The following is a 21,804-nucleotide window of genomic DNA, read 5'->3' on the forward strand; positions in this document are numbered from 1 at the left end:
AAAAAAAGAGAGAGAAAAGAAATAAAGCAACCATAAGAGGAACTGAATGAAAGGAATAGCACTGAGAGAGCAGGTGGTGACAGCACTTTAACCCTTTTCATCCCCACCCTGTTTCTTCACACCCATCAAGCACAATCTGCTATTAGCCCTTTCTGGGTGAAGACAGATACTATGCAGGCAATTGTCCCATTCCACAGCAGGGCTGACACCAGCAGAGGGAAATGCCTTGCCCTAGCTTCTCTACTCCAAGTCGGTTTGGGCCCCTTAAAAAAACCCTGCTTTTTTTTTAAAAAAAAAAAAAAGCTTTAAAAATACATATAAATATATGCAATAGTCGGCCCAGTAATAACATAGAGCTTAACAGGAAAATTGAATGAAGGTAGCAAAAAGGAATGTAGAAAGACAAGAGTTGAAGGAAGACCGGAGAAGATGTGCAAGGGGGCATACATGAATACTCTATGGGTAGGAATCTGGGGGGCCCTTTATGGATTGCCTGCACTGAAGAACAAATAAATATATAACTCATCTGCAGATTGTCACATGTAATGGCCCTACATGAATTTATTTCAGCATCTATGCTTCAGTGCACAAACATTTATAGTGTTATTTGTCATATCTGATTATATGCTCACTGATTTCTAGCCTACACTAATTCCTATATGATAGTGTCTAAGAAACCCATATATATAGTGTGTAAAATTGCTTTCAAGATTATATGACTGATTTATTTTATTTCGTTGTTTTTTAATGATACAGCAGCCACTTTTTTTTCTTGTAGTTGTGTTTGTTTTCAGCTTGGGCTGTTTTGAATTAACAGAAAATAATGATGTACTATGAAGCTGTACTACGTGTGCTCAGAGAGATTGTCCTCAAAAACAGAGTCTCCTAAAAAGCAAGTCAAGATTCGTAACAGCCTGCTTAGGAGTTCAAACACAAGCTATTAACATCAATATGGAAGGTTCACTTTGGGAGAGAACATAAAATCACTTTATGTATGATAATCATTTTAATCCCACCCCCAGTCTACCCTTTCAATTAATGTTTTTGCATGAAATAGTAGCTAGAAATCTACAGGGGTAATTGCTCACTCATGTATGATCAGGGGTGATCATTAAGAGTGCACACAAGAACATAGGAAACTTGTTCATTTGTAGGGGTAGTATGTTAGGGCTAGTTTTTCAGGGTAGTTTTAATATGAGGTAAGTGCTAAAGAATCATGTAATGGTCATTATCTGGTTATTTAAATTTCAGTTTTATGGACTTAAAATCTTACCCATCTTTGAGATGGGGCAGTTTATATGAATAAATAAATTGCAAGTACAGGACCACATAGCATTGTTTGATTAAGGAAAAAGTGCAATCTCATTCTGCCTGAATTTCAGGATTACTTCATAATCTCCACCCCATATATAAATAAATGCCACACCTTTTAACTACTCAGCCTGCTTGTTTGCAAAGAAACTCAACAGCAGTTAACAGATCTTTAATATTAACTCAAAGTTCTGCAGGGAGAACCTGTTGAATGAAGGCCACTGTGAGCACAGAAGGCAGGATGGCAAATCCAGGGTTACAGCTACCTTGTATGACTCATGCGTTTGCCCAATGTCACGCTTTCCGTTTCGGACATACTGTACAACTAAAAGCAAATGTGTCAAGAATCATTGCATCGCAAAAGGCACACAGTCATAGAATCACAGAGTTGTAAAGTTGGAAAGGGCCCCCAGGGGACATCTGAATCCAAGCCCCTGCAATGCTTCACTTCAGCTTAATCCAGAAAAACTCCAGTACTTTCACAGTGTGTTAAACAAGAAGAGGCAGCTACTAGTCACAGTTAACATTGAAAGCGCATCGGCAAACAAATTTCCTTCAAAGAGCATGCATGCAGTTCAGTAACCACTTTAAAAAAAAAGAAAAAAGAAAAAGGACCTATTTATTGAATTTATATACCGCCCTATACCCAGAGGTCAAACCTAGACAGCATCTTAAAAAGCAGAGACATCACCTTGCCAACAAAGGTCCGTATAGTTAAAGCTATGGTTTTCCCAGTAGGGATGTATGGAAGTGAGAGCTGGACCATAAAGAAGGCTGATTGCCGAAGAATTGATGCTTTTGAATTATGGTGCTGGAGGAGACTCTTGAGAGTCCCATGGACTGCAAGAAGATCAAACCTATCCATTCTGAAGGAAATCAGCCCTGAGTGCTCACTGGAAAGACAGATTGTGAAGCTGAGACTCCAATACTTTGGCCACCTCATGAGAAGAGAAGACTCCCTGGAAAAGACCCTGATGTTGGGAAAAATGGAGGGCACAAGGAGAAGGGGACGACAGAGGAGGAGATGGTTGGACAGTGTTCTTGAAGCTACCAGCTTGAGTTTGACCAAACTGCGGGAGGCAGTGGAAGACAGGAATGCCTGGCGTGCTCTGGTCCATGGGGTCACGAAGAGTCAGGCACGACTAAACAACTAAACAACAACACCCGGAGGTCTCAGGGCGATTCTCAGAATATATTGCCACAACCATCATAAAAAAGACTCAAATGGGGATACAGGGCCAGCCTAGCAGCAGAGGCAAACCAACCCCACGAAAGGGCAATTCCTGGGGCTTCCTCTGCCGCTTTAGGCGAGGCAGCACCTCTGCCCGTACTTTCTTGAGCAAGCAGCCGGTTTTATAAAATGCTTGCAGCTGAAGAAATCACGCGCTGATCTCCGCGGCTGCCGCCTGGGGCGCAAGGTTGAGGGGAAGGAAATGTGGGAAAAAATAATGCGCATTTATCCCTTAGCATAGCGCGAAGAAGAGAAGAGCCAAGCTCGCCCAACACACCAAAACAACGCGAAACTCTCGGTCGCCTGATTTCCAAGGGAAGCTTATTCCTTAGCTTGCCCTGAGTTGAAAAGAGTCGTGGTTGCCCTGCGGCTGTTAATCCTAATCCGAGGGAGGAGAGAGAGAAAAAAAAGGCAATGTCCGTAGCATTAAGAGTTTGCAGTTCAACTCTCGAGAAAGGGTCTGGAGGGGAGGAGGGGGCTTGTTTGTTTGCTCGAGCCCCTGAACTTCAAAAACTTGGCACGCTCAGAAGCGGGGAGAGAGACCGTTGTCCAAAAAAAGGGGGGCGAGGGCTGAGGAGACGTCCACGTCGTCGAGGAGGAAAACACACACAAATACAAACACGGGTTTGGTTTAAAACACACACACACAACACGGGAAACGTCGCTAGAATTTAATACCCCTATTACTACTATTACTACTGCTACTGTTACTACGGTATTTCGCCCCCCGCGGGTTCCCGCCTTTCCCGCTCTCACCTGAGGCGCGGCCGACAATCCCCGCTAACGCAGCTCAGCGAAGCAAAATGGAGACGTCGCCCGGGCGAGGTGAGGCCGGCGGAACCCGGCCCGCCCCTTCCCTGGGGCCGGGATTGACTTTCGCCCCGCCCGCCTTGAGGAAGCGAAGACCCGCCGCGCTGCCCCAGCGGCTGTGAGGAGAAGCGGCGTTTGTTGTTCAGGGCGGCTCTACTCGCGGGGAGGGCCCCGCCGTCACGTTCGCACGTTCAGGGCGGCTCCGCAACGCGGCTGCGCGTTCCCCACCACCCAGAAACCTGGGACGTTTGAACGGCCCGCAGCTGCTCGCGAATGTCGCGCTTGCTGTCGGGCAAGGTGGTGGCTATACCACTCCAAGCTCTCTTAGCTAGAGGTGGATTATCTAGACCAGCCGTGGGTGGGCAAATTGTGACTCTCAAGATTTTTTCCCGGATTGCATTCCCACCATCCACAACCATGGGTTGATGGGAGGGCTGCAATGTTCAGGACCAGTGTTAGAAACTGGGGTGGGAGCTAAAGCTAGCTAGGAGCTAAATGGCACCTTAAGCCTAGGTTATGGGCGCCACAACGGAATGTCCAGGCAGGCTTTTGAATGCAAGGCTGAAAATGAACGAACTGCAGCTAAAATATTATGTTCATTTTTCACATGGTCTAGTCCTTCCTCTGCCCACCCCCCTAATATTCTCTTCTTCAGGCTTCAGGGAGTAGCTGGAAATGGGGAGGCAGAAAAAAGTTTTTCTTTCCTTCCACTCTGGAAGTTTTAATCTGAAATATTAGGCGCAGTACTAATAAACAGCTCACGCTGATTAAATTCCCTGTCACAAAATGCGCCTAGAGCAATGGGGGTTTCGAACGCTGTTCAGAATCGCTCATCTACACCATTTCAATCCAGCCTTGAAACTGCTTTTGGTCACCCTAATAGGAGACAGGATGCAAGCGTAACAATTTTATTGGACCTTCCAGTGGCTTTTGATACCACTATCCGCAGTATTATTCTGTGGGTAGGAGCACAGAGATAGGAGATTCATTCATGACATCTTGGCTGTGGATCCCTAGCAGGGTTCCACCTTATCCCCAATGGTTTCTAACATGCATATGAAGCTGCTGAGGCAGCTCATCCAGAGCTTTAGAGTGAAATGTTACTAATAACACTGATGACCTCCATTTCTCCTTGTCATGGGAGTCATGTGAGGCACTTAAAGTTCTGAACCAGTTCCTGGAATCAGTAATGAGCTGGATGAGGGCCAATAAACTAAAGCTAAATCCCAACACGCTGAGGTTCTGTGAGTGGAAAACTTCTCTGGGTGGCGTTTAACCTGTTTTGAATGGGGTTGCAGGACTCCCACAGAAAGATCGTTCAGTATGGGGGTGCTCCCTGGAGGACCACGTCTTTAGTTGTATAGATTGCTTTAAAGAAGTGCATATATATATATATATATATATATATATATGACAACAAACAGGCAGTAACTCACGTTTTTAAAGTTCCAAGTTATGTGCCGCATCTTAAAATCCCCAATGAGCAAAGATTGCAATTCCCATGAGGGTTCTTCATTTGTTCCTTCTCTCTACCTTGTTTAACATTCTATGGTGCTGGTGTGATGCATACCTATGCTATTACTCATAACCCACATAGCTAAAGGAATACTTACCCCTGTATCAACCTGACCACACATTGGACTCATCTGTTGACTCCCCAGGGTGCCCTCACCCTCAGCTGAGGCAGGTGATGACTAGGGAGGGGAACATTTTCAGCAGAAGAGCCCCACTGAATTCTAGTTCCTAGGAATCCATTATTGGCACCTGCTTTGCTATCCATTCGTTGCCTGGCAAAAACTTCATTCTCATGAGTCTTAGTTGTGGTTGGTAGTTCAACCATTTGAAATATTTTGAGGGCTAACCTGCAGCCCTCTAGGTGTTGTGGGCTACAACTCCCATCTTCCATGACAACTGAATGTGCTGGCTAGAGCTGAGGAGAGTTGGGAGTCCAACATAAGTAATCCTTCATAATAGATTCAGGCAGGTAGCCGTGTTGGTCTGATGCAGTTGAAATAAATAAAAAAAAAGTCCAGTAGCTTATAGCCAGAACAACCTTCATAATAGGTTTGATTCACACAGGAACTGCTGCTAGAGATGGTCTCTATATATTTTTGTTGCCTCTCAGTCTTCTACGTTGTTCAAATATCATGTTTCATTATATTGTGTTCTCTATTGTATACCAACCTGCAGTTTGCTGAAGGCCAGTTTAGACATTAAAAATAAATAAATTAGAGGTGAGCTAGGGAAATGCCAGCCTCTTCACCCACCACCCCAAGCGATGGCGTAATTTGTTGCCTGGCTCTGAACTAGCATCAAGGAATGCTGAAAGAAAATACAACAATTGTATAACCACACTCTATCCAACTTAAGCTAAGCAGCTGAAGGTTGACCTTTCCCTATGCAAATTCCCTATGCAAATTACTGGTCAATAGTCCAGAATGGCTAATTGATGTCTCATCAGTGGGAGGCAATTGTTAGGTAGGGGATCAGAGTTCGAAGGATGATACACCAAGCACTGCTTGACACAGCTGAGAGGAGGCGATAAATATTGGCTGAAAACACTGCAAAGTGGAGAGGAAGAGGGTCCGAGACCTCTGCTTGTCTATTATATATTTTGAAAAATGATTTGTCCATCTGGTCTCCAAAGTTTGGAAGTCTGTTGAGATATCACAACCAAACAGCACAAGAGTTCACAAGCTGGGGGTGGCAGACATTGCTGACTTTTGGACTCTGGACACCATTTTGAATCAAGATGGTGGACTGAAATGTGACTTTGGTGTGATTTTTTTAGGCTTAGGTTCTGCCACCTTTCAAAATATCATCACCAAACTTGGGATGAGGGTTCCTGGGGTGGGTGCAGCAGTCTTTGTCAATGTTTGGAGTCTGGGTATCATTTTGAATAAAGATAGCGGACTGAAAGTGACTTTGACATGACATCACCTACTTTTGGTATGACACACATACTATCCATTTAACTCACAGTATTTTTCGGTTTCTGAAATTTTATGGGCAGCACCGAGCACTCCCCACTAGTATATTTACAAATAGTGAAAATATTACAAGGACACCCTCTATCTCTAGTGCACTCTCATCCAAAAGGAAACCAAAGTTGCATAGGGTTGCCTTGAAACTTTTCACTGCTCATCATCACTAAGATGCCAAAGTGCAAAAGAGCATGCAGGCATAAAAAAAGATGTCTGAAAGCAAAACACACATAGTTGTCACTAGAGCTCACAACTCTAATGTGCTATATAAACAGTAATATTGCCAAAACCACAATATAGGTGCATTTTGTGATAAGGAAACTAAGAGGTAACAACCAACCATATGTGAGAAAGGTCCCTTTCTTTCTCTCTCCTTTCCCCTATCCCACCTATCAAAACTGGTGGAAATATGTAATCTCCTCCATGTTTTTGTTCAACAATAGGTTTCCATTTGTAACATTGATGAAAGTCTAGGGTAAGCTTGCAGTGTCTCGAGAGTATGAAGGGGCTCTGGAGTCTTGTTAACAGGTAGAATGCCAAAAGGCTGCTGATTGAGAAGACAACTGTCAAGGCAAGCTTTTAGGATTAATGAGTTGAGTGTGGCAGGTGACAGGCAGAAACTGCAGTTCTTTCATTCATTAAAGCACATGCTTGTGAACAACCTCAGAAGCGAGATATACCTTAGCCTCCCCCCTTTTGTTTTTTTCTGCCAAGCATACAATATATGCTGATAGGGGACAGACTAGTAACAATGGTGTGTTTTTACAAGCATCACAAAAGAGACCACAGATGCTGCCATCTCAGGTTTCTCAAGGGCCATTGTGTCACTACCATTAGCACAAATCATGGGTTGCCTCCCCACCACTTGACAGTCCAAGTAAAAAATAAATAAATCCGAGTACAGACAAGGGCAGTAGAACTTCCTGAGATATGTCCAAGTTTAAAGGGCTGCTCAAGCAAAGTGACCACTGGTGGGGCCCCTCTGTCAACAGGTTCTCTCCAACTAACCTGGCTTTGTTGGCAGCACTCAAAGCTGTGTTGGGTATAGCCATCCTTTTAATTTCCCGTAATTCCTTTACATGGCACTAGATCAGGGGCATTGTTGGTACTATAATTAAAAGGTTGGCTAAATCCAACCAGGTGGCACTTCTTGGAGTATCAGACTGAAAATAGAATTTACAGTGGACCAGGGCAGGAATCGTTAAAGCTGCTGGGATCCTGGCACCTGCCCAAGGAAATTAGGTCCCAACAGTGGCACTGAGACCTCACAGGCAATGGAAAAGTGCTATTCACATCCTCAGTTTATAGAGTTTGCTACCCTGACTTGCATGCATTTATTTGTCTGTTTTTCGGGGTTGCAGTTAATAATAATAAATGCTACTGTTGAGCGCAAGTCTGCAATAGGCAAAATGGCTGACCAAGTCAGGATCTTTGAAAATGCTGATGCTTCCCTTTTATGTGCATTAAACTACATTTAAAAGGTTCAAATCCCTCTCTGATGAGTCCTCACAAAGACATCACAGTGGGGATATTTTCCGCAAATGTGGAGATGAAGTGTGGTTGCTCTTGTACTTGGGGTTTAAAATCACAAAGGATATTATTTTTCCACTTCATCCTTAGGATAGCAATAGAATGTTGTTGCCCAAAAGGTTCTCAAAATGAGAAACCACACTTTCCAATCAATATGTTGGCTATTGCCCATCACAGATTAAGCTAGCAACTGTGTACCGTAATGTGTGTGCGTCCTATGGAAATGTGTGTGCGTCCTATGGGGCGAATGCAGGCTTTCGCTGAAGCCTGGAGAGCGAGGGGGGTCGGTGCGCACTGACCCCTCTTGCTCTCCAGGCTTCAGGAAGCTATCCTCTAGCCGTGGGAGACGCAGCTCTCCCACGGCTAGCAGAGAGCTTGCCTGCACCCAGAAGCTTGAGGCACGCTGAGCTCAGCACGCCCCAAGGTTCGGGTTTCGCGCAGCTCTCCGACGGCTTGCGGATAGCAGCTGGTTCTGGGGGCTGGGGAAGCTTGGGCTTCCCCCGCCCCAGCCCCGCACCTGGGAGGGGGAAAATAATTCCCCCCCCAAAAAAAAATCTAGGTGCGTCCTATGGGGCGAAAAATACGGTAAGTGTTTTTAAAGCATAATCTAGGACGGTCAAATTAATCTAGAAAGCCCTAAATGCTTATGTTCCAACAGATTGTGCCCTTCCGTGATAAATTATAAGTATAGGCATACAGAGAGGCTTTCAGAGGTTGCTTTGTGTAGTCCCAAGGTGAGGAACTCTGGTGCACTCCATATGGGATTCCAACAACTATCAACCCAGCAACCCTGGGAAGAGTGGATGGGAACTGTAGTGCAGCAACATTTGGAGGGCCAAAGGTTGTAATATTATTTTTTCATATTACGTATGAGAAATAGCACAGCTGTAGAGACCTGATGAAAGTGAAGGCTTCATCAAGCTTGGCAACAGTGAGTGTCAGAGGAACAAGAGTTTGGAATGCATTTTAGAGAGATTATAGTTAATCATGAGATACACAACTAAGTATCATATGCCTCTTGGCAGGATAGCTCCCTGCAACAGAGGAGACACTGTTATGTGTTTAGCTGGAAAACATGCTTAGGAGCCATACCCCCTTGCTGACACATGTGCTTTATATAGAAAAAATGGGACTTTAAACAATGGCTTCTTGCCATGGTTTAGCATAAATTCAACACTGTTCTGAACAAGTCCACTTCCAATTGCTGCTGCTTGGCTGGAATCTAATCTGCACCCCCGACTCCAAGAATATTGAACTCTTAGAGAGTCTTGGGGCAGAAGCCTCTAGGCCAATGAAAAGTCAGCCAACATCTCCCGCTCCATTAGATTCTCACAATTCTTCACTATATTTTATGGTTTCTTCCCCCACCCCAAGGACTTTTGAAGATCAAGCAGAGTTTGGGTAGTGCTGAAAGAACTTTGGCCATTTAGTGGAAAGGTTTCAAAGATCAGCAACATTTTATGTAGTTTGTTTTTGAAATGTTTGTAGTATGTATTATTAGGTTGTTCTTCCTCTGCCCTGAGGTGCTGAGGTTAAGAATAGATTTGTCAAAAAATGAATTAAAAAGGATGGGATTTTACTTGGTTGGTTATTAAGATCTAAACATGAATGGGCAAGACTCAGCATCTTGGGAGTTGGTAGCTTATTTTTAATTATTGTCTTCCTCTTTGTGATCCTGTTTTTTGGGGGGCGCGGTTCTTCAAGGGTTGGAAAGAGGGGCCAGGATAAAGTTGACAGTTTAGCTATCAGTCATTTCAAAAGTTATAGTCCAATTATAAGAACTGAATGACAAGGTTACAACTCCATAGTTTTCTTCACCTTCTCCTCTAATAAGATGGTTAGGAGTTAATTACAGGTTTAGGATTTTTTCATTGAGTGCGATCTGTGACTGTGTGAGATTTGCCAAGTAAGTCACCATCAGCAGGTCCTGAAAAGAAGAAAGGAGCATGCATAAGATTAGCCAGAAAACAGTCGTATAAAATAACAATCTGTTAATTTGCAGGAGCGTATTGATACTTGGGTCCACCTAGTTATTGCAAGAGACTGCAGAGCCTCTTAAGCTCCCAGTTCCAGATTGTTTAATATAGCTTGAAAGCCTTGCCAAACAGTTACATTATCGTGAAGCTTCGTACCAATGGGATTTAGTACAGTAAAAGAGGTGCTCTACTAATTTTGATCTCATTCTCTGAAATATGGTATAGGAAGGGAAACCTTATTCCGCCTGAGGGCCACAATCCCTTATAAGCAACCTTCTGGGGGCCGCTTGCCAATGGTTGGTGTGGCCAGAAGCAAAAGCGGGCAGAGCAATAAATGAAACTCTTCTCTCTGTACAGTAGACTAATTCCAACCATACAAAAGCCAGAGGTTTTTACATCTCTTCACACACAAACACCCCCATTCAAACAAGCAAGATGAATTATCGAAGTCTAAGGACACATTCCAACTGGGGGAAAGGACTTGAAGAGAGCATGGAGCAGTGTCAATGAGGTGTGTGGCCTGGGTAGCCAGGCCTCAATGTTCCAGACCCGTTGTCCACAAAGGCTGCACAGTTGTCGTGCCTCCATTTTCCAGACAGGAAACCTGAACCAGAGGTAACCACCACTATCTTGAGTTATGCAGTCTGAACTGCATGGCCACTGCCAATAATTTTACATGTCCAAGACTGCAGTGTGCAGTTGGGTAAACCGAGGCTCTGGTCAAGACCTTGGCTGTGACTGCAAAACTACACAAGAGCAATCAAGGGAGCTTGTGGGAAAGAGCTTATACATAGAACATACCGACTTGGCTACCGTCCTTCTATAAGCAACATGTGTATGGACAAACCCGACCCCAACGCTAACTTTGGAACTGGTCAGAGTCCATATTTTTATCCAAATGGGCATCTTTTCAGAATATGATCCAATACAACACTTCTTGATTTGCAGGGAAATAAGCCTTCATAAAAGGCAGCCAATTCAAAGTCCCCTCTGGTTGTTCAGGAAGGTTGCTGCACCAGAGATCTAAGGCAGCCTTGCAAGTCAGTACACACAAGAGATGCTACTAAACCAAACAGGAATCACCAGCTTACCCACCTACACATCTATATCTTAGCCAATTGTGGCACATTGCTTGCATGGAGGAAGCTTCCAAACAAGCGACGCTTTTACAAGCCAGCTCTACAGACTTACGTTGATATTGCTGTTCAACATTGTCTCAAAGTCCTCTGGCGAAATCTTCGGAACCTGGGTGATGAGGTCCATCAGGAAGCGGCCAACAGTGTTGTCAGCAGTCACCTTACCAGACTAGATATGAAGACAGGCAATGTTAACAAGTCATTCAAAATAAAGGTGCACACAAACAAGGGTGCATTTAGTTTCTGGCCAGACCACAACACTATCCCTCACCAGCACATCTTCAGCATACTGCAGCACCGTGCTCAGGGTATCCTGAATCCGAGCAGAAGCAGCTCCCACTTGCTGAAGGTCACTGGATAAACTGATCACTCGATTTGGACTGAAGCAAGTCTTCATGATGAGATCAACTGAGAACACAGGGTGTGGGAATGACTGTTAGAACAGCATTTGTCGCCACTGACAATTCCAGAAATTGAACCTAAAGCCATGTACCGTAGCAATAATGATGCTTCACTGCTCATATGCAGACTTCTGAATCCATTGCCGCACCCTTTCTAGTGGGAATTCAACAACTGCTATTTGATGCTACTGCCTCATCTCTTCCCCCTGGCCACACTGCATGGTTATTCAGCTGAAAGCATTGTTGGCAAAGCCTTTCACTCATTAGAAATTGAAATCCAATTGTTAAAAATCCAGATTGCTGAAGGTTGATATTGCCAAATAGTGTGCATCTTCCAATTTAGAGAAAGCATTTAAAAGCTGAACATGTTTAGATGCAGAACAGTGTCTCTGGGCACACAAGCATGTTGCTACTGTCGCTGCTGTTAGTGCTTAATTTCCTTCCTGTCAGCTAAGTTCCCCTGCAAGTCCCTCCTCCCACCTGCTTTCCCTCAAAATGTGGCAAACATATTATCTAGGACCTGAGCTGAAGGGAGGGAATTGCAGGGGCAAAAAGCAATCAACGGAGATTAAGGCCCCTCACTCAACCCACTCGATTCAAGCAATGCACCCACTGCCTTTTTGCAGCTGTTCCCAGCCACCAAAAACCCAGCTGGACCCAAATATTCATAAACACAGTGGTATCTAAGCACTGAGCAGCGGACAGCTATCATTGTGCTCTCACTGCTGCCAGGAAAAGCCAGCACCATCCTACTGCCCAAGAACAGGTTCTCCAACCCCTGGAACAAAGTCATGTGGTGGTGGTAGGCTGTTTTCCCACATGGCCATAGCCGAACTTTGAAAGAGCAGCAACTGGAAAAGAATACCTTTCCCACAGCCTTATTTCTGAAAAAGAATCTTACATTTATTGTAGGTTCATTTTTATTTTTTACTGTGAGCTGCCTTGGAGGCCTACTGACAGGCAGAAAGGCAGGATATATATGGTTTAAAATAAATTTTTAATATGAGCTAAATAAATGTCAGCTCATTCAAGAAAATGTATTAGTTGATCAGCTGGTTATTATAGCCTTAACTATTACTACTCTACATCATTCAGCTCCAGCCTTACAAAAGAATGTTGGGTAACTGAATCCTCCGTCTTTTGTTCTAAATCCCCCACAGCAAACCACCCCACCCCCACTACTTGGAAGTAGAGAGAGCATGCACAGAGACAGCAGCCATAATATGCGGAGGCAACACAAAGGAGTGCTATGAATGCTCTAGACTGAAATACCCAACTATGGTCAAGTTGGCGGTATGTGCATTTGATAACTACTCACCCCAGGCAAACCAGATGGCTGCTGTGGATTATTTAAATAAAACCCCAGTCTTCCAACCTAAGGGTCAGCATCACCCATAGGAATGAGTGGCAACTATTTCACTTATACGGGGAGCAGCAAAGGGGTGATCACAAACAAGCCCCACTCCTTATCCCTAGTAAGATCAGCATCAGGCATAAGTAGCATATTAGGCCACTCTCAACTGTGTCCTAGATTATAGCCCTATTACTTTATCCCACAGAACACTGTCAAGCCAACCTCTACTTGTCTTAGCCCCAAATAACGAGAGAAACATGGGAGGACAGGCACACACTACAGTCATACCTTGGTTTACAGACGCTTCAGGTTGCATTTTTTCAGGTTATGGGCCGCCGAAACCCAGAAGTACCAGAACGGGTACTTTGTGCATGCACAGAAGTGCTGAATAGCAACCTGCGCATGCGCAGACGCAGGTTGCAAACGCTCCGGGTTGCGAATGTGCATCCCGCACGGATCACGTTCGCAACCTGAGCGTCCACTGTACTTTAATCACTCAAAGACATTTATAAAGTATCAAAAAAGGACAAGAATACTTACCACCTATCCGTTCTGTGTCGTAGTAAGTATATTTCACTGTGAGCGGAGTGAACATTACTCCCATAGTCTTACCAGGGACTCCCATTGCAGTACTAGAGGAAAAATAGATTTTCTTAGCACAAACAAGGGCTCAGAGGAAGCTTTATAGCACCCAAGAAGGTGGTTGCACTGGCTTGATTCATATAGCATGGTAGGACAAACTATGGCTTACCGAGATGGTGCCAATGCATGGTGTTTTGGAGGAGCTCACAACCACTTGGCTCTTCCCAGGTCATTTTTGTTGCCACACTACACCAGACTATGCCTAAGTTTGCCTTAGGGTGTCATCTGAACCCAGGATCATGGTTAAGCTCCCTCTTCACTAACCATCAGCTAACACCAAGAACAAACCTTGGTTAAGCCAGCTCAAGTTAGTGAAAGGAGTTTAACTATGAATCCGGGTCTGGGCAACACAATAAGCCAAACTTTGGCAAGAACTGCAAATATACAAATAGTACTTCTGAATGCTCTGGTGGACAAATACCTGATTAAAAAGCAAGGAAATTGCAGAATGGTAGGAAACAGAAGAAAGCACAAATGAGAACATTAACACCTGTTCTCACCCCACCCCTTCTCCATACATAGTACGTGGAGGACCATCCACACAATTGGGATCCTTAAAAGCAGGATGGCGATTTTTTTCCTCTCTCCTTCCTCTGTAATGCCCATTGAAACGTTCTCCAAATCCTTTGTTAATTTGAAACTTACAGTCAGGAACCCTGGAATGTTCTCATAAATTGAATGTCCTTGGGTATATGAGACAGACAGAGCCTTCTCCATGGTAGTGACTAAATAAGAGACATTCTTCCAAGCAAGTTCCACTGGGCTCAGTCTTTCTGTTTATAGATATGCTTTGAAAACATTTTTATTTCAAATAGTCATACGTATCTGATGGTCCATTCTATTGCATTTAGATTTTTGTTTTTGATATTTTATTGTCTTACTTGTTTTTGAAAGGCTATTTTTGTAAAACACCAGATTTCTAAGTTAAAAGGAACAAAGATGGAGGTAGAACAAGTGCAGTACACGAAGGTTGTTTTGTAAATACCTGATATAGGCCTTAATGCTCATGCGCCCATTTTGAAGACTGGTGTCCACCGTGAGGTGAATTGGATTGTGTGCTTCTCGACTGTAATATTCGTGAATCAAGACAGAGTGTTCTGTGATGTCATGCCCTGTTGCATACCTTCAAAAACATAATTTAGACTAATTAATACCTGCACACAATGAAGCCCATTCATTCAACACAGACCTTTTAGACACAGATGAGATATGCCAGCTTCCGGGTCATGTGGCCAGCATGACTATGCCGCTTCTGGCAAACCAGAGCAGCGTACGGAAACGCCGTTTACCTTCCCGCCAGAGAGGTACCTATTTTTCTACTTGCACTTTGACGTGCTTTCAAACTGCTAGGTTGGCAGGGACCAAGCAACAGGAGCTCACCCCGTCGTGGGGATTCGAACCGCCAACCTTCTGATCAGCAAGTCCTAGACTCTGTGGTTTAACCCACAGCGCCACCCGCATCCCCTGTTAGATATATTAAACAACGCTAATTCAAATGTAGATACATCCATAAATCATTCTTGTGCTACCCTCTGAATTACATTAAAGAAATATATCATAACTTGGTTTGGAGGCAAAAGATTCCTGCATTGCAGGGGTTTGGACTAGATTACCATTGTGATCTCTTCCAACTTTACAATTCTATGATTCGTTGATAAACCAGTTGCATCACAAAATAAATACAAGGAAAAAAGATAGCAAGAGAATTGCCAGCACCTCTGCTGAGAAAGCATAAGCCCAGTGCAATTAGAAACTGCACTTAGTTAAAATAAACCAGAATCAAATGTTTGTCATTTGTTTAAACTAACTACAGTTAGAACTAGCCACAGTTCTCCGAGTCTGGATAAAATAGAGAACTGTGGTTAATCTAAAAGTGAAAGCAGATAAGCTTATAATATCCCCTTGGTTGTGCGGAGACAAAAAGTAGCAGGTAGGTATATGCTTCTGAGGCTCACAAAACACTCGTTCCTTTAATCAGAGCCCACAGCTTGTCATTATGTCTGAACCAGGCCCTTACACAGTGAACATATGTTATAGGTATGGGGAGACTGGCACACCCAACATTCATAAGTAATGTAGCCACATGATACTCCAGCTATTTAACCAATTGGTCTATACGGAACAAGATGTTCCTTTCCTCCAACTAAATGAGCAGTCATTTATTTACTGCAGTCACTGAAGTCTCTTGTTGGGTACAAAAATGTACTTTTGAAATGTTTTTGTGCGGAGTGTAAGCCATCAAGGTAGGGGGCTTTGGATTTTGAAAGATGGCATAAAAATATTAACGAATATGTATTTATTTAACATGCTTATATCCCACCTTTCTCCCAAGTTGGGACTTGGCAGCAGTGCCAGCAGTGCTTAAAAAAAAAAAAATCAAATAAGATGCTCTAACATGGAACTAACAGAAGTCAGGAAATTGCTGTAGTTCTGCCATTTTTAGGTAAGTCACAATTGATTTAACCTTCACTGGCATGAGTTATGCAACACAGGAGTAAATACACTTTTGCCCCAGCATACTTTGCACTGTACATCAACAATTTTAAAAGCCCATTAATGCTGTTCTGTTTTTGTAACAAAAAAAATAGCAACCTACCACCCCAGAATAATTTCACTGGGAGAAACTTTCTTGTGCAGTTCATACATATTCTTGGCAAATTCCATGTCAACTGCCACCTAGAAGTAAAAAAAGGAAGTAAGAGAATCTGTAGCAGTGAGTCTCATCTATTGCAATGGTAGCAACTCTCCAAGGTCTGAAGCAGTCTTCCTTGCCTTGTTAACTAAGTACTTGTGACTGTAGATGCTGGGGATTGAAGCTGGAACTCTGCATGTACAAAACCTGCTCTCTAAAAATGGTCTTATAGCTTCGCTGCCTTCATTTCAAACAATCACCAGGTTATCAAATTTCCAAGAAATGATGCTGCACCAGAGTCACAGGGATTTTGAAACCTAGAATTCTCTAATCTAGCTATCAACTATTTCAACACCACACTGGGCTTAGCTCTGAGTGGCCAGTACATGACATAATATAGCATGGGGGCGGAAGCAGCTACTCACCTCATCTTCTGACTCATTGTGAGGCACTGAGAAGCAGTTGGTGACTTCTACTGAATGCTTGTCAATGGTGCCTGCAAAATTAAGGACAACATGTTTCTGTAAGAGAAAGCCTTTCTAACCAAGGCTCCAGGATCATGCAAGGAGAGATTTTGTAATTAAGGTATAAGACAAGGATGAGCGATTGTCAGCTGCTGGGCTGGTCTCAGCTCATGAAGCCTTGTAATTCCAGAATGTTTGTCAACCGTGCCTGTGAAATTAAGAGAGATATTTCCATGAGAAAGCATCAGCCAGATCCTTGCCATGGCCCTTTTCCACAGTTTTGTTGGGAGCTAGAGGCAAAAGTGCTGGAGGGTAGAGGGAGGAAACCAAGATGAATAGGCAAAATGCCTTCTTTAGGCTGGAGAGTGTCTGATGTAATTCGAATTGCAAAGTGTTGTGGGTCTGTGGGGAGAAAGAAACCAAAATTTAGGATGCTGGAGGGAGAAGCAAGGGGCTTGGTTTTTAGGGGAGCTGCTGCTGTAGAGTACCAAAGCATCTGATGTACTCAAAATGCAAAGTGCTTTCCCTTTTATTGCTTTCTCTCGGAGGGAGGGAAGGATGAAGTCGACTGAGTCTCCAACATAATGTAACCCCTGACATCTTACAGCTTGTGGATTGCAGCCCTTGACAAAAGGTTTCCCACCCTTGCCACAGAGCTTAGGAGAAGCCTGACCAAAAGAAGCAGAAGATTCAGGTTTGCTAAGAAAGTATACTGGAATTAGAAACATCACCCAGCTTTCTTCTCCAACTTTAGTTTCTTTCCGTATCTATTAAAGAATGCTTTTTATTGTGGTGTACAACAATGTGGCTATAATTTACACTAGCCCATGGGATCACGTTTCAGTATAAGGCCTGAGTATTTTGATCTGGTGCAAAAAAGAGCTCCCTGTTCCTTCAATAAACTATTTAGAAAAGTACAATACAACAGATGCACTTTGCCTTGCCTTTTATGACAAGCTATCCTCTTCCAAAATCCCCTCTTCCACGTAAATTCACAGAATTGTAGAGTTGGAAGGGATCCTGGGGATCATCTATAATGTTGCACTATTTTAGTGTTGTTAGCCGCCCTGAGCCCGGCTTCGGCTGGGGAGGGCGGGATATAAATAAAATTTATTATTATTATTATTATTATTATTATTATTATTATTATTATTATTATCTAGTACAACTCCATGCAATGCAGGGATATGCAGCTGCCTCATAAGGGGATTAAACCTGCAACCTTGATGTTATTTAAAGCACATTTAGTTCTCCACTACATTTGGGCATCCTAGGGCTGAGATGTGACCATGCAAGAGGTACCACAGCCTAGCGGCTTGACCTACAAATCAGTAAGTTCCTGGTTTGCCTTGTCTCTTTGCCATAAAGTCATAAATTCAACACCCATCTGCAATATGGGAATAATCATACTCACTTGCCTGACAAACTGGTTGAGATACCATAGTGAATGAAGTGTTCTGAGAGCCACTACAGTTGACGTGAATAGAACAGGGAGATCTGGCTTCCAAATTCCTTGCTCAGCCACTGCAGTATACACAGGTGGGCTGCCTTTTAGGCTACTTCACAGGAGCGATCCTGCGCACCGGCCAAACAATGACAGAGGAAGCAGGAACAAAACGCAATAAATAATGCACCATTACAAAACGGGAGCGTCGAAGCAGCAAAGCTGCCATGTGACCTCAGCTACAAGGCATGAAGCCCAGGTTCAAATTTCGCCTCTGCCTGTCAAATACACATGGGAAATTTTAATAGGAGGACCCTATGACCCTCCACTTACAAGAAATGATGGGAACTGGAGCCCACCAATGTCTGGAGAGCCCAAAAGCTCCCCATCCCTGTCTTTAAACTGCAATCCATGCAGTTTCAACCCCTGGCCTGTGGGTAACCCGGCAAAGCAGTCTAAACTAAGCACCACATAAATGCTGCCAAGCAGCTGCTTTTAGCTTCTTGTACGTTTTCAACACATGGTAGCTTTTCACTGGTTTATCTTTTTGTAACATGCTTTGAGGGTTTGGGTTGTTGATGTTTACAAATGATGTATAAACTTCATGACATAAAAAAGCATAAAAATATTAACTAGCATAGCTACATTTTAATTAGTATGGTGATGACTAGGTGGTTTTACATCTTGATTTTATTCTGTGAACCGCCCTGAGGCCCCTGGATATAGGGCAGTATATAAATTTAATAAATAACAATAATTTTGAGTTTGATTGACGACCAGGCGATGTATATGTTTTATGGCATAAAAACATAGGAAGCATAAAGTTATTAATTGGCAAAGCTACATTTAAATGAGTACACAGATGACTGACTTCCGAGTTTCACGTTTGTGTTTTAACACCCAAGCGGTGTATACATTTTACGAAATAACTACGAACTAAAACTATGCCAGTTAATTAATTTATCGCTTCCGCTTCATAAAACCTATAAAACAAAAGCAAGCCAGCGAAACTCCAAGCCGATTATTACCAGCCTAGCGACGAGTGCAAGGTAGGTAAAGAACGAAAGGCGAGCTTCTGAGCATGTGCAGAGATCCGACCACGAGGAAAAGCGGCGGTTGGGACGGAAGGGTGTCGTTGGCCTTACCGAGCAGCGTCCCGATGACCCGGGCGGCCCCCTCGTTCCGCCGCTCGAAGCTGTCCACGATGGAGGCGAGCACCACCGGGTGGATCCGGACCGCGCGGCCGCCGGGGAAAGGCGCCGCCAGAGCCGGCGGCGGGGCAGGGGCCGGAGTCGGGGCCGGCGCCGGGGCGGCCTGAAGGGGAACCGGAGCGGGAGCCGCGGGAGGCGCCGACGAAACGGCGGCGGCGGCGGTGGAGGCAGCTGCGGGCGGGGAAGCAGCCGCGGGAGCAGGAGGCGGCGGCGGCGAGGGCGTCGCGGCGCTCTGAGGGGAACTGGCTGCTACGGCCGCCATCTTGTCGGCGAAAGGGACCCGTGGAAGCGGCTCCTCGGCGCTGATAGGCTGAGCCGAGGCCACTGGAGAGTCACGTGCTTCGCCCTCTTCCCGAGGAAAGGCGTCACGCCTTCCATCCCCCGCGACGCTTTGGTTGCCGTCACCATAGACGTATAAAGAATGCAGAGTGACGCGTTCAACCCGAGTGCCGTGGAGCTTCCTAGCTCCCTTTTCAGTTTCTCCTTCCTCCTCAAGGGCGCCCATAGAGGAGCAATGGAGAAACTCAGGGTTTTCATCGTGCCTGTTATTGCATAAGAATTGTAGATTTGGAAGGGACTAATCCAACCCTCCCCCTGTAATTCTGGAAGCCTTTGACCAATGTGGGGCTCGAACCTACGACACTGAGATTTAAAATCTCATGTTCTAGCGATTAAGCTACCCCATGTTAAATAGGTACCGGTTCTTCCCTGCCAAATTGTACTTGTTGTAGATATTTGATTTCTTGCGGGATGGGGTAAAGGTAAAGGGACACCTGACCATTAGGTCCAGTCGTGACCGACTCTGGGGTTGCGGCGCTCATCCCACTTTATTGGCCAAGGGAGCTGGCGTACAGCTTCCAGGTCATGTGGCCAGCATGACTAAGCCGCTTCTGGCGAACCAGAGCAGCGCACGGAAACGCCGTTTACCTTCCCGCCGGAGTAGTACCTATTTATCTACTTGCACTTTGACGTGCTTTCGAACTGCTAGGTTGGCAGGAGCAGGGACTGAGCAACAGGAGCTCACCCCGTCACAGGGATTCAAACCGCCAACCTTCTGATCCGCAAGTCCTAGGCTCTGTGGTTTAACCCACAGCGCCACCCGCATCCCTTGTGGGATGGGGAGAGAGCTTTAAAAGGTTGTGTTGTGTTGTGTTGTAATTCCAGTTACAGTGCTGGTGGGTGGACTGCCCTTCATGCAGTTTACAACAATCTGTAACATGGACTAATTGATATTACAGGTCTAAGTGGCACAGAAGACATATAGATTCTTACATCAGTGCCCTACAACTTACTATACCCATCACACATGGGCATGATGACAATTATGTTGATGCGTGACAACCCTGCAGTGTAATCCAATATTATCTGGTCATCTACTAAAGGGTATTTTTACGGAAACACTCTTGGGGCAGAAAGGATATTTTCCTTACGCTTGGAAAATCTACAAGCCTGTTTTGGTTCTAAAGGATTTTCCAGGTGATGCCCCACATTTTCTGAGTGTTGCTGCTAGGAAAGCCTTGGTATCTTGGGTGGTTTTCTTATAATTTGTATATCATTTTTCTGTTTTAAGAAGGGGTGTGTGTGTGCTGTTTTCTCCATTACTTTCAATATATCCATATTTTTTTATCAGAAACACAGAATTGTAGAGTTGGAAGGTGTTATGTACTGATGTTCTCACCCTGGGCCAGCAGGGGGATACTGTAGATAGTTTTTACTCAGGTCCACATATGCAAATAAGGGATTGAAAGTGACGTTCAGTGATTGGATAGTTACAGAAAGTTGTTACAGTTACGTTGTATTGGAGCTCTATATAAGCAGGCTGACTGAACCCTTCAGTTCAGTTCTGTTCTGTTCTGGCCTGTAGGGCTCCCAAGGGTCACCTAATCTAACCTCCTGAAATGCTGGAATCTCAACTAAACCATCCCTAACAGATGGCTATCCAATCTCTGTTTTAAAACCTCCAAGGAAGGAGAGTCTACCTCCTTCTGAGGGAGTCTGTTCCGCTGTCAAAGAGGACTTATCGTCTTATCCTCCTGAAAAGTTCTTCCTGATGTTTAGTCAGAATCTCCTTCCTTGTAACTTGAAGCCATTGGGTTCACGTCCTACCCTCTGGAGTAGGAGAAAACAAGCTTACTCCACCCTCCATCTCACCCAACTGCATAATTACATCCATAGGTAACATATGCTGAAAATGGGTTCCACTCTTATTGGAACAGAAATGCGAAAGACCTTGAGGAACACAACACACGGACACCTAAATCAGAAAATCAAAGTCTTTTCTGCAGGAGGATCTCTTAGTATTCTGTAGGTACTGCTCTTCCACACAATCATGTGAAGACAGCAACAGAATCAGACCTTTAGCTCTACTATAGACATGATGAATGTCTGCTCAGTTGAGTCCTGAGGCGAGGCAATCACACTGTTGCAGGCCACCCCAATCTCTGCCAAGCCGTGTGAGATTCCGGGGGTCTTGAAACTTAACCAGGGTTTGTGTTGCCTTTGGAAAAATGAGGCAGTGGAGACTGTAGTGTCTTTAAGATATATGGTTTTATTTACACATATATATGCCGGAGTCTACAGTGGAGATTGTTCAAAGCAGTGGTTCCCAAATAGCTAATTAGAGGACCCCTTATTTTTCAAAAATCAAGTCATGGACCACTGACTTTTGAAAATTTTGA

At 44.3% G+C, this 21,804-nt stretch overlaps 2 protein-coding genes across 2 annotated transcripts in view; both read right to left on the bottom strand.

The window, feature by feature from the left end:
* The window catches only part of ANXA7 (annexin A7), a 28,306-nt gene extending 24,750 nt beyond the window's left edge, over positions 1–3,556 (bottom strand). The window contains exon 1 of the mRNA XM_083440492.1: positions 3,299–3,556. The gene's annotated coding sequence lies outside the window, so the exon portion shown is untranslated. The remainder of the gene's footprint in view (positions 1–3,298) is intronic.
* Positions 3,557–9,493: 5,937 nt separating this feature from the next.
* EIF3F (eukaryotic translation initiation factor 3 subunit F) lies at positions 9,494–19,678 on the bottom strand. Its single transcript, XM_083440514.1, is given in 9 exon segments — positions 9,494–9,793; positions 11,034–11,147; positions 11,250–11,386; positions 13,274–13,365; positions 14,361–14,498; positions 15,972–16,051; positions 16,433–16,503; positions 19,061–19,547; positions 19,550–19,678. Coding segments are annotated over 9 exon segments (1,311 nt in total). The 5' UTR covers positions 19,664–19,678; the 3' UTR covers positions 9,494–9,715.
* Positions 19,679–21,804: the final 2,126 nt, after the last annotated feature.

Source organism: Podarcis tiliguerta (assembly GCF_965153285.1).
Source record: "Podarcis tiliguerta genome assembly, chromosome: 5".
In the NCBI taxonomy this organism is placed as follows: domain Eukaryota; kingdom Metazoa; phylum Chordata; class Lepidosauria; order Squamata; family Lacertidae; genus Podarcis; species Podarcis tiliguerta.